Raw genomic sequence first — 13,741 nt, 5'->3', positions numbered from 1 at the left:
CAAAAAGATAGCTGTGCTTTGCTTGAATTATCCATTTTTGTCCTAGTGTTCAATAATGTTTAGTTAGAAACCTGCAGTGAACATAGGACTTACATTTGGTTGTTGACCTTCTCTCAGGCATTACAGTCTTGTCTGACCTTTGCCCAATGTCTGAAAACTGTTTCCTAAATTTTTTTCTTTTTCTTTTAGTTTTCTAGTTGTTTATATGTGAGGACAAGTCTAGTATCAGTTATTTTTTCATGGTGAGAAGTGGAAGTTTGTTTCAGTTCAGTTCATTTGCTCAATCGTGTACGACTCTTTGAGACCTCATGGACCGCAGACCACAGCACGCCAGGCCTCCTTGTCCATCACCAACTCTCAGAGCTTATTCAAACTCTTGTCCATTGAGTTGGTGTTGCCATCCAACCATCTCATCCTCTGTCATCCCCTTCTCCCCTAGCCTTCAATCTTTCCCAGCATCAGGGTCTTTTCCAATGAGTCAGTTCTTCACATCAGGTTGCCAGAGTATTGGAGTTTCAGCTTTAGCATCAGTTCTTTCAGTGAAAATTCAGGACTGATTTCCTTTAGGATGGACTCATTAGATCTCCTTGCAGTCCAAGGGACTCTTAAGAGTCTTCTCCTACACCACAGTTCAAAAGCATCAATTCTTCGGTGCTCTGCTTTCTTTGTAGTCCAACTCTCACATCGATACTTGATCACTGGAAAAACCATAGCCTTGACTAGATGGACCTTTGTTGGCATAGTAATGTCTCTGCTTTTTAATATGCTATCTAGGTTGGTCATAACTTTTCTTCCAAGGAGCAAGCGTCTTTTAAGAAGTCTAGTTAGTAAACATTGATAGAAATGTTTTTAGACTTTTGATATATTATAAATTAATAATTATACTTTTTAAAAATATCTTAATTGTTGTAAATTGAATTTAATTTTTATAGCATTTGTAAAGAGGTATTAGCAGGATATTAAGGAAACTGTGATTAAGATTCAGTTCTGTTCTGCATCTTGAATGCCTACTCTGTGTCTCAGACTTTGTGCATGTTGCTGGGGACAGAAAAAGTAACATGTGATTTGAAGGCCAGGTACTCAGTCTGGTAGGGAGAGTAGACCTATGTATTATCTATCACTGCATGACAGATTACCCTAAGACTAAGTGGTTTAGAAAACTTAATCTCTTGGCCAGAAACCGGCCATGGCTTTAGCTGGATCTTCTGGCTCAGGATCTTTCAAAAACCTGAAATTAAAATGTCAGTCAAGCTGCAGTGGTATCAAGGCTTGACTGGTGGAGGATCCATTTCCAAGTTCACTGACATGGTTGTTGGCAGGAATCAGTTCCTTTCCACACAGGCCTCTTGACAGGGCAGCTCACAGTGTGGTGGCTTATATCTCTTGTAACCTTATCTCAGAAGTGAAATTCTGTCATTTTCACTGTATTCCATTTAAGAAGTAAGTCCTTAGGTCCTGCCCACACTCAGAAGGAGGAGATTACACAAAGATATGGATATAGGACATGAGGATCGTTAATAGCCATTTTAGAAATTGCCTTAATAACCCATGGTATATAAATTGCATAAAATATTATAACTGGGTCTATAAAATAATGTTTTATTTTATAAAGCAATAAAGTTTCAGAAGGAAACCTGACACATTTTGATCCATTTACTAATTTGCAGATGTAGGGTAGTATGTGAATCTCAAACAGAAATGAATTCATAAATACTTGACAAGAAAACAACCCACTCAGAAGAAATCTCAGCAAATACTGTTTATAAATTTTAGTCAGAAATTAGCTCATATTGTTAATGTTGAAATATTTTTGCTAATAAATTTGAAATATTTTCATTAATAAATTCATCCATAAATTAACTGAGTGTCTCATTTCAAAGGCTGTACATACTTCCTACAGCTATATCATTGTCTTTGCAAAGGGAATCTTCTAGAAGAGGACAAAATTAAGACATAGAGAATTATTTTTAATGGTGAAAGGTAACCATAAGATTGCTGATCTTATTGGCTTTTTAGACCAGTTTATTTTAATACTTAAGGGGGTGTCTTGTAAAATATATGTTAATAATAATAAACCCTAAAGTTGTTGAATGATTCTGTTTTCCTTATAATGGCACTGTCCTCTGCATTCTACATTCGTATTTGCTTTCTGGAGCATAAAATGCAGTTGAGGTTGATGTGCTCAGATTTTGTATCATGTATCATAGAGGCAGATGCCATTATGACATCTTCACTCACTCATTCATTTATTTTAAAAAATATTTGTAATTAAGTTTTAAATACTGTTCTAAGTACTTTGGATATGTCAGTGAACATGGATAAAAATCATTAAGTTAACATTTTGGTTGGTACGGTTCAAAAATAAACAATAAACATGATAGGTAAGTAAGCACACATTCATTATAGATAAGAAAAAAATTATATATGTGCTCTTTTAAACCATACTAAGGAAAATTACATAGAAAGCTACTTGGTTTTCAGCTTATTTTTGTTGATCACTTTTTAAAATATTGATTAAGACAAACTTTGGGGAAATATTCTCTCTAAAGACAGAATTTAAATCATGCTATTAATTAAGAAATGACCATGTTTTGCTCCTACAATAATTTCTTGCTTTTCATATGCAGTATCAATATTACTCTAAACTGCAGTAATTTAATGGGTTTCCGAGGTGGCTCAGCAGTAAAGAATCTGCCTGCCGATGCAGGAGTTGCTGCAGACGCAGATTCGATTCTTGGGTCAGAAATATACCCTGGAGGAGGAAATGGCAAACCACTCCAGTATTCTTGCCTGGAAAATTCCATGGACAGAGGAGCCTGGGGGGCTCCACTCCATGGGATCACAAAGAGTCGGACACGACTGAGCAACTGAGCACAATTTCTCCTCTTCCACGTACTAATTTAATATCTTAAGTATTTTTGATGGTTTATAAAATCCCAAAGCACTTGATATGACAAAATTATGTTTCTGTAAACTTGTTACTGTTCAAGTTATTTTATACTTTTGCTGGCTTTGAATATTTATGATAATTGTTATAATTTTAAGTAAAATGTTACAGCACATCTTTTATTATTTGTTATTGAGGTGATTCTTGTTTAGAAAACTCTATACTTTTCTTTATCACATTTGTCTTTCTAGGTTAGTTTTTTCTATGAAGGGGAAGATTTAACACTTTTAATGTCTTATTGGTAAAGGTCAGTTTTCATTCCAATCCCAAAGAAAGGCAGTGCCAAAGAATGCTCAAACTACCGCACAATTGCACTCATCTCACACACTAGTAAAGTAATGCTCAAAATTCTCTAAGCCAGACTTCAGCAATATGTGAACCGTGAACTTCCAGATGTTCAAGCTGGTTTTAGAAAAGGCAGAGGAACGAGAGATCAAACTTCCAACATCCGCTAGATCATGGAAAAAGCAAGAGAGTTCCAGAAAAACATCTATTTCTGCTTTATTGACTATGCCAAAGCCTTTGACTGTGTGGATCACAGTAAACTGTGGAAAATTCTGAAAGAGATGGGAATACCAGACCACCTGACCTGTCTCTTGAGAAACTTACATGCAGGTCAGGAAGGAACAGTTAGAAATGAACATGGAACAACAGACTGGTTCCAAATAGGAAAAGGAATACGTCTAGGCTGTATATTGTCACCGTGCTTATTTAACTTCTATGCAGAGTACATCATGAGAAACGCTGGGCTAGAAGAAGCACAAGCTGGAATCAAGATTGCTGGGAGAAATATCAATAACCTCAGATATGCAGATGACACCACCCTTATGGCAGAAAGTGAAGAGGAGCTAAGAAGCCTCTTGATGCAAGTGAAAGAGGAGAGTGAAAATGTTGGCTTAAAGCTCAACATTCAGAAAATGAAGATCATGGTATCTGGTCCCATCACTTCATGGGAAATAGATGGGGAAACAGTGGAAAGAGTGTCAGACTTTATTTTTCTGGGCTCCAAACTCACTGCAGATGGTGATTGCAGCCATGAAATTAGAAGACGCTTGGTCCTTGGAAGGAAAGTTATGACCAACCTAGATGGCATATTGAAAAGCAGAGACATTACTTTGCCAACAAAGGTCCGTCTAGTCAAGGCTATGGTTTTTCCAGTGGTCATGTATGGATGAGAGAGTTGGACTGTGAAGAAAGCTGAGCACCGAAGAATTGATGCTTTTGAACTGTGGGGTTGGAGAAGACTCTTGAGAGTCCTGTGCACTGCAAGGAGATCCAACCAGTCCATTCTGAAGGAGATCAGCCCTGGGTGTTCTTTGGAAGGACTGATGCTAAGGCTGAAACTCCAGTACTTTGGCCACCTCATGCGAAGAGTTGACTCATTGGAAAAGACTCTGATGCTGGGAGGGATTGGAGGCAGGAGGAGAAGGGGACGACAGAGGATGGGATGGCTGGATGGCATCACAGACTTGATGGACGTCAGTCTGAGTGAACTCTGGGAGTTGGTGATGGAGAGGGAGGCCTGGCGTGCTCCAATTTATGGGGTTGCAGAGTCAGACACGACTGAGCAACTGAACTGAATGTCTTATTGGTTTAGCTTAGTATTGAGTAGAATGTATTGTAGGTTCACCATATGGCAAGACAGCATTTTACAGTGGTGCATGTATTGTCAGACAGTATTATTAACACAAACATTAATACTTCTTTTGTCAACTTACTGAATTAAATACATCCCTTAGGCCATTAGGGTGGATTTTTTTTATTGAGATTTGGGGTTCAAAAGGACAAAAATAGTAGTCATGTTCTTTAATTGTTGAAACCATTTCTTCAACTTTTCTGTGTAGTCTTTCATAACTATTTCATTAATGGTTAAGCACCCATCACATTGTTTTGTATACAGGAACTATTTCTTTTCTCTCTTCTCTTTTACAAGGACCTCAGTGCCTGGAAATAAGACTTTTCTTACATAGCTCTGAACTTGTCAAATGGTATTAAAGTTATATCTTTGCCTACAGATTTTTTTCTTGGGGAGAAAATTGTTTTGTTTCCAAAAAATTCAAAGCTTAGTGATATAGAAGTGACAAATGAAACCAATAACCTAGCCTCAGAAACATATCCATTTTGTAGTGTAAGTAGCACAGTAACTAAAATTTAACTGGTATTAGACTTCTGTTGCAATTGTTGATATTTAAAAAAAAATTTGAGGAAGGAATAATCTACCATAAGCCATATGAATCTTTGCTTATGAATCTTTGCTTATGTTTGGAGTGGTTGCCGGCTGTATAATGGCTGTGATAACCTTTACTTGGCTAATTGCTTGTCACCTGCAGAGTGAAATGGTATGACAGCTGAGCAGTGAGAAGGGGGTGGAGTTTAAATTTTGTAGAAATGAATTCACTCATATAGAGAACATGTTTCAGTTTGAGATAATGGAAAAATAAGCCCAGAATATGTAGTTGAGTACATTTGGTTTGGTTTTGAGTGAATTTTCAAAGATACAGTCTTTAAATCTCAGTATCTGTGCTATATTGCACAGTGATGTTAGAAGGAAAAGTAAAAATGGTGTTTGGAGGACTTTCAATCTTGGAAGTAATTAATTTATGTTGTAGAGCCTTGATTTAATATGGAGATGTAAAAGCTTTTCCTTTTTTCTCGTTACATTATTTGCCAGCCTATTGGCTACTTAAAACCAATATGTTTCTTTTAACTCCATGAATTTGAGCTTATGCTATTTTACACATCCTAGGTAATTTAAATAATTTCCTTCTCTTTCCACAGCATGTAGAGTCCATGAAGCACAGGAAAATAAAACTTCCTACTCATACCACCAGGAGGATCTCTTGAAAAGAGTCACCATAGGGCTACAGGAGAGACTAATTTGTCTGAAGCATCATGTGTTGAAACACCGGAAGGCTACCAACTTTGCACTGGTTAGAAACAGAGTGATGATGTTTTTAATTCTTTGAGCTCCAGGACCCCAGGAGAGAGAGTTGAAACTCTGAAAATGCGGCCATGGACTGGTTCCTGGCGTTGGATCATGCTCATTCTTTTTGCCTGGGGGACCTTGCTATTTTATATAGGTGGTCACTTGGTACGAGATAATGACCACCCTGATCACTCTAGCCGAGAACTGTCCAAGATTTTGGCAAAGCTTGAACGCTTAAAACAGCAAAATGAAGACTTGAGGCGAATGGCTGAATCTCTGCGGTAGGTTCTAAGAAACTGGGAAGAATGGTGAAATATTGTACTTGGTTTTTAGGTGCAGGGCTTCAGTCAGCTATTTTAAAAACGCTTAATGATTTCTGTAAACTGCTATTTTTGCAAAAATTTAAATATCTTAGTAAGGTACTTTTTGTACTACTTCTCTATGTAGTTAACATAGAGAATTACTCTAGCAGATCGTGTATGTACGTATGAATTTTAGTATAGAAAAACTGTGCTATTCAATTTATGTACTTATATTTTGTTTCAAATTATCTTCAACATTTTGATAATTTTAATTAAGCTTTGTATGATTTTAATTAGTCCATATTAACATATTCATCATGGACTATAATAAACATGTTATAATAATTGAGAGACTAAGTTAGTCTAACTGTAACTTATGAAATGAAAAAAATTCATTCTTAAAACAACTGTATCTGGAATCTAGAGATTTATTATAATTGCTCCTTCTAGTCTATTAAATAATGTGACAAATATTTGTTAGAAGTCATCAACTTTTGGGAAAAACAAAGTTCTGTATTTTGGGGGGCAAGTGAACGTAGTGTTAAATAGATAAATCTCTATATTTGTTTTCAAAGTTATTGAATTTAGAAGTTCTTTAGTATCTTCTCATTCCTCATACTTAAATATGCAAGTGATTGTATATTTAGTGCTTGCTGTCTCTCAAGACAGCAGTCAAAGATTTGAGAAGATGAAAAAGTGAGACTCATCTACAGGTGGTAATTGGCTCTAAGGGAAGGAGTGTAGAGAAAAAGAATACAAAGTCATTTCTATTTTGAGAAACAAATAATCTGAGGAGTTGAAAATGGAAGCGTTCTGTTGTGCATGGAGCCTTCAGAGTAATTGGAGAAGGAGACCTGGAGAGAGTGAAGCTGTGGAGGCTGAGGAGCCTTCGACATTTCTACAGCCTTCTACATTGCTACATTCTATGAGGAAATGTAGGTGGCAGCATCATCCACCCTTGGTGCTTCCCTGCCCTCACTGCCCTTCACTCTTTATTTAGAACTCAGTTCTTTCCTTTTGTTTAGTTCCATAACTTTTCTTCACCCTAATATTATTTTTGATCTCTTTTTTTTCTTTGGAAAGCTGGGATATGTGTTAAATGAGTTTTACAGCAATGAATGAAACACCATCCCTATTATTTGTAGGAGTAGTACCAATCAGCCAAGTACAAAGTAATCAGGAATTAGAAAGCAGACAGATAACTTTTTGAAATTTGTGTATCATTTTATTTCCTTGTTGAGAAGAGCCAGGGAGGATCATGGAAAGGATGGTCTTTCAGTAGAGCCTTACTCATTTGTTATGGGAACCAAAGATTGATAATTAGAAGATAGTAACAATAGCTGTCATTTGTTGAGAGTTTATTTTGTGCCAAGTACTGTGCCAAGGACTTTATATGGATTATCTCATTGAATTCCACAACTTTTTGATGGGATGCTGGTTCTGATTTTATAACCATTTTACAGATAAGGAATCAACAGAATATTAAATGATTTAATTTTTCCCAAGATCACAGTTTTCACAAATGATGGCGCTTTCTTTGAATCCTGGCAGTTTGAGTGGACAGCCAGGGAACTGGTGAATTGTTTTGCCTCTCTGAATAGGCTCAGCTGGTAAAGATTCTGCCTGCAATGCGTGAAACCTGGGTTTGATCCCTGGGTTGGGAAGATACCCTGGAGAATGGAACAGCTACCCATTCCAGTATTCTGGCCTGGAGAATTCCATGGACTAACTGAGTGACTTGCACTTTCACTCTTGGGTAGAAACCAGTGAGAAGTAAATGATTCAGAAATCTCAACTAAACATTTCATGTAGCAAATCAGCAAGAGTAGTTAATTTTGGAGAATCCTTGTAGTAAGATCTTATTCTACATTATAGGAATTTTGTTCCTTGAAAAAAGAGTTACCTCTTAATTTAGGCTTATAAAAAATTGCTAATTTTCCCCCTAATCTCAACTTAAGTACTGATACTTCAGTTGGCTTATTTCTAACTGCCAGGCATTAGGTTGGCCAAAAAGTTTGTTCAGGATTGTCTTTAGGATGTCATGGAAACATCCTGAATGAACTTTTTGGCCAATCTAATATTTGTTTTTATTGCATGAAGGAAAACTTGTGTTAATATGAGTTATCTCTTCTGAAAAATAATCTTTGAGTTTCTTAAGTCACTTTCTTTGTAGTCTTTCATGTTTCTGAAGAATTAAGTTCTCAGCTTCTCAAATGTAGAGACAACTTCTAAGAGTGTAGACATTTAATATGTCATGTTATATAGCATGTATACAATCTGAAAGCACAGATGGAGCAAATGAGCCTGTATAGACACACACAAATAATTTTAAGAAATGTAATTAATTAGGGAAGAAAACTTCCTTGGGCCTTTCCATCAACTTTATTGATAGGACCATCTGTGTTTTCTCCAAAGAGATTTTATTTTAAAGTCCCTGATACCGAAGGAAGAGCAGTAGAGGTGCTAGTGGCATTGGTTTCTTCTCCCTTTATTGTAATGTTTCATACTCAGTTTTCTGTGTCTTTTTTTAATAAGAAAATATGTTCAGAAAGTAGACTGTGCAGAATTAATTCAGATGTCTGTAAAGCTAGATGATTTTTTTGAGATACGGTATGTGGATTGGAATTAGAAAGTAACCCAGAAGCCTGCACGTGCGCGTGCGCAGTCGTGTCAGACTTTTGCAACTCTATGGACTGTATAGCCCACCAGGCTCCTTTGTCCATGGGATTATCCCTGCAAGAATACTGGAGTAGGTTGCCATTTCCTCCTCCAGGGGATCTTCCTGACCCAGGTATCAAATCTGCATCTCCTGTGTCTCCTACATTGGCAGGCGGATTCTTTTATCACTGGAACCGCCTAATTCAGATGTCTTGTAAAGTTAGGTTATTTCTTCTAGATACGGTATATGGCTTGAAATTGGAAAGTAAGTCAGAAGTGTGACTTACTTAAGCATTCAGGACAGTCATTTTTTAAAAGCAATTGCCCAACCCTCTAGCTTGTGTTTGCTAATCTTGTTGATAGGACTACAAATTTAGGAAAATAATTTGAAGAGCATTACTCTGAGGGATACAAATATTTTAGATCAACCTGGGGAGGTTGCTGTATGTTGTTGTTTTTCAGTTGCTAAATCATATCTGACTCTTTGCAAGCATGCCAGGCTCTTCTGTCTTCCACTATCTCCCAGAGTTTACTCAAATTCATGTCCATTGAATCAATAATGCTGTCCAACCATCTCATTTTCTGCCACCCGCTTCTCCTGTTGCCTTCAGTCTTTCTCAGCATCAGGGTCTTTTTTAATGAGTTGGCGCTTCACATCAGGTAGCCAAAGTATTGAAACTTCATGTTCAGCATCAGTCCTTCCAATGAATATTCAGGGTTTATTTCCTTTAGGATTGACTTGATTTGATCCTCTTGTAGTCCAAGAGACTCTCAAGAGTCTTCTCCAATACCATAGTTCAAAAGCATCGTGCTGTGTGTATTTCTGTGTGTATCTATATGTATATTTAATTGAATATTTATATATTTATATGAATTGTTGATGAATAATTCTTATATGGTAAAATTCACTCCTTTTAGCATAAATGTCTATGAATTTTGACAGATTCTTACAGTCATGTAACCAGCACCACAATCAAATTATAGAATTCTGTCTTGCTCCAGAATTCTGTTGTTCCCTTTTGTAGTTAAAATTATATTCTACCTTCTGTCCCTGGCATCTACTGATCTATTTTCTATTCTGTGTTTCTTTTCTGTTCCAAAATGTCATATAACTAGAATCATGCAATAGGTAGCCTGTAAGTCTTTTCTTTTTCATTTAGCATGATATATTTGAGATTCATCAGTGCTACTTTGTGTCTTGATAGTTCATTTTTGAGCAGTATTCCATAGTTATGTTTGTGTCAGTGTTGTTGCTGTCTGTAAATGCATTCACCAGTTGAAAGATGTTAATATTTCCATTTTGGGGGCTATTATGAATGATGCTGTTAAAAGCATTTGTCCTGAGTTTCTGTGTGTGAGTTTTTGTTTCTCTTGGGTAAATACCTAGGAGTGGAATTGCTGGGTCATGTGTAAGTGCATTTTAACTTTATATAAGAGGCTACCCAGATTTTCTTCTGAGTACTTGAACTATGTTTTATTTCCACCAGCAGTGCTTGAGAGTTACAGCTCTCTCCTTTGCTAGCACATGCTGTTGTCAGCTGTTTTTACTTTAGCTGTTTTAATAGATCTGTAGTGTCATCTCATATAGTTTCAGTTTGCATTTCTGTAATGATTAATGATAGTGAGCATTTTTTAAATGTGCTTATTTCCTATTCATATATGTGCTTTGGTGAAGTATCTACTCAGATTTGTTGCTTATTTATAAATTGAGTTATTTCTTTTCTTATTGAATTCTTTTTAAAAACTGGGGTATCATATATAACAAAATGTATTATATATATATGCGTAGATATAAAATAAAAACATAGTAGCATAAACCAATAAACATTTATTTGCTTCTGATTATTCTATTTCAGTTGACCTCAGCTGGACTGGTCACTGATGTGGTTGTAGCCATCTGGTGGCTTCATTGTGATTGGGCAGTCTGATGACTTCATACATGTTTGGTGATTAAGGGACGGTCAGCTGGTTCCCCTCTATCTGGCTTCTCTAGAAGGATAGCCCTGGTTTCTTACCTTGCATTGTTCTAAGCAGGCAAAAGTAGAAACTGCAAATCCTCTTGAGGCCAAGCATGAAAAGTTACACAGTATCACTTCTGCCACATTCTGTTAATCTTTGCAAGTCAAAGGGACTTTCCACATGCACGGAATGGAGGTAGGAACTGAAGAGAATTTGTAGCCATTTTGACCCTCAGTTCTCATCTCTAGATACAATGTTGAATAAATTAGGTCCCATTGTAGTGGTCTTGAACAGCCAGAGTTTAGCGTAGGCTTGGTTGATAGATAGCAAGAAATCATAATTGGTTTTTCAGCTCTGGAGTGTCACTGTGAAAATGGTTGAGGAAGATTTAGATTTTCAGGTAGATTCGGCAATGTACTTGACTGGAGTGAAATTAACTGGGAAATACAGTATTAATCTAGACGAGGTGTTGCTGACCTTAATTAATGATTAAATTGCATGGCTTTGGTACCAAGGTACATCTGCTTATTTTTCCCATGTTTCCTCCATGCTTTTATCTGGCTTTCCCCAATCATCCTTTTCTTACTTGTTGATTGCCAGCATCTTGAGTATACATGTAATATCCTTCTTTAAAAGCTTAGAAGTCATCGCTTTTTAAAATGCCACCCTACAGGAATGCCTTTTCAAATTTCATATTTGTCTTGTTTCAGCTTTTACTAATGTGAAGTTGCTATCAGTTCACAGAATCTTTGCTTCTTATTCTTAGGATTTGAACCTGCCATTCTGCCTCTCAGAGTAGAAATTAGCAGAAAACACCTGGAAAATTACTGAAACTTGTTCTGAAACCCCGTGAGCAGTGAACCTCATTGACAGATGTCAGAACTGGACAGAACTTGTAAAATTTAAGGAGTGCTTAATTGAAAGCTTTCCTCTTAATTCCTTATTCTAGTTTCATTTATTTTGGGGAGCATAATTTTAAAAAATTCAGTGTGAATTTGTAGCCTTTTTTTTTTTTTTTTTTTTTGGTTTAGGAAAGAAAAGATTTCTTCTGTAATTTAGATAGCTATAAGCTAAATTTTACATGAAGGTATAATTAACTTATGATTATCTGTGTTTCTGAGCTACATGTTAGTCTCCTCAGTTGGATTAGAGCCAAATCATGAATCTTCCAGTGGAAAAATTTGTCTGATACAACAAAAATATGAAACACTGCCATGGGTAGGAAGGAAACTGATACGGTTTTTCATAGGTCATACCTTACTTCAGTTTGTGAAACTGATATTAGAAATTGGAGATGCCTTTGTTCCTGCTGGTTGTTTAGAGGGTTTGCTCTAGGCAACTTCTCCATAAATGCTTGTCTCATTTGTAAAGAGTGTACTTGTGTTGAGTCGCTCAGTCGTGTACGACTCTTTGTGACCCCATAGACTGTAGCATGCCAGGCTTCCCTGTCTGTCAACCATCTCCCAGAGTTTGCTCAAACTCATGGTCATTGAGTTGGTAATGCCATCCAACCACTCATCCTCCATCATCCCCTTCTCCCGCCTTCAGTCTTTCCCAGCATCAGAGTCTTTTTCAATGAGTCAGCTTTATGCATCAGGTAGCCAAAGTATTGGAGCTTCAGCTTTAGCATCAGTCCCTTCCAATGAATAAAGGGTTGATTTCCTTTAGGATTGACTGGTTTGATCTCCTTGCTGTCCAGGGGACTCTCAAGAGTCTTCTCCAGCACCACAGTCCCAAAGCATGAATTCTTTGGTGCTCATCCTTCTTTTGGTCCAACTTTCACATCCATACATGACTACTTGAAAAACCATAGATTTGACTATATGGACCTTTGTCACAAAAGTCATGTCTCTGCTTTAGAATCTGCTGTCTAGGTTTGTCATAGCTTTTCTGCCAAGGAGCAAGAGTCTTTTCATTAAAAGAGTATACTGATTCTATTCTTACAGCAAGTGAATAGATTGGAGTGTATAGAGCATCTAGCTATAACCTTCCCCCCACCTTTTTTTTTTAACTTTTATTTTTGCAATCCTCCATCCATTATTCCTTGTGCTATCAAGAATGTCTTACTTTTCCATATGGAAAATATTCCTTTCCTATGTTAGAATATCTTAGTGAAATGTTTAGTCAATATTCCTAGTCAATATTCAGTCTAACAATCAGATGCTTTCTCCCTGGAATTTGTGTTAACCTTTTCATATATAGCTGTATTAAATTTGCTAGTGGATTGTTTGCTATGTTAGCAAGACATGCTTACCTGTAATATTTCCTTCTTACAGTGTCTTTAGGGTTTTAGTTTTAAGATTATATAGAAAAATTTTATTCTCAGAAAGTGTTTGTATAAAATTGGAATCCATTCTATTTTATATCTTTGTTACAATTTCACCAGTGAAGCTGTCTGGGCCTGAAGTCTTTATTTTGGGTGAGTAGGGGGAGGAACATAGGTTGGTTTTCATAGAGACAGGAAATGTGTGGGAAGGCTTCAGATTCTAAAAAAAAAAATTTGTTTTTTTTAAATAGAAATTGGACCATGCATATTTTCTTTTTTTTTTTTTTAATGTCAGTTTTGGAACATGGATTTTTCAAGAAGTGTGTCCATTTTATCAAGATTTTCAAATGTATTAGCATAAAGCTGTTCATAATTCCTTTTTACTTTTCTACTTTATACCTATAATATCTGTAGTACTTTTTCCTTTTTCATTCTTGATTTGTTTATATTTTCCCCTTTATCTTGCAAACAGTTTATTGATTTTATTTATTTTTTCGAAGAATTTCTCCTGTTTTTTTCCCCCCCTATTATATGTTTGTTTGTATTTTATTAATTTCTATTCTTAGTTTGTTAATTTCCTTCTTGTAGTATCTTTGGAGGTTTTTTCTTTTTTTCCTTTCTTTCTGTTTAAAGCTTTTTCAGAAAGAATTTTTATATTATTGATTTTAAGCCTTGCTTTTTTC

At 36.2% G+C, this 13,741-nt stretch overlaps 1 protein-coding gene across 2 annotated transcripts in view; it reads left to right on the top strand.

Moving 5' to 3' along the window:
• Nucleotides 1–13,741, top strand: part of FUT8 (fucosyltransferase 8) — a 316,809-nt gene that overhangs the window by 143,585 nt on the left and 159,483 nt on the right. For both annotated transcript variants that reach the window (XM_040226276.1, XM_040226277.1), the window contains exon 4: nucleotides 5,726–6,154. In XM_040226276.1, coding sequence (XP_040082210.1) covers nucleotides 5,952–6,154 — 203 coding nt within the window. In that variant the 5' untranslated portion in view covers nucleotides 5,726–5,951. The remainder of the gene's footprint in view (nucleotides 1–5,725; nucleotides 6,155–13,741) is intronic.

The sequence above is a fragment of the Oryx dammah genome, unplaced genomic scaffold (assembly GCF_014754425.2).
Source record: "Oryx dammah isolate SB20612 unplaced genomic scaffold, SCBI_Odam_1.1 HiC_scaffold_26, whole genome shotgun sequence".
In the NCBI taxonomy this organism is placed as follows: domain Eukaryota; kingdom Metazoa; phylum Chordata; class Mammalia; order Artiodactyla; family Bovidae; genus Oryx; species Oryx dammah.
Note: the sequence above shows the minus strand (reverse complement) of the source record. Positions and strands in the feature narration are given on the sequence as shown.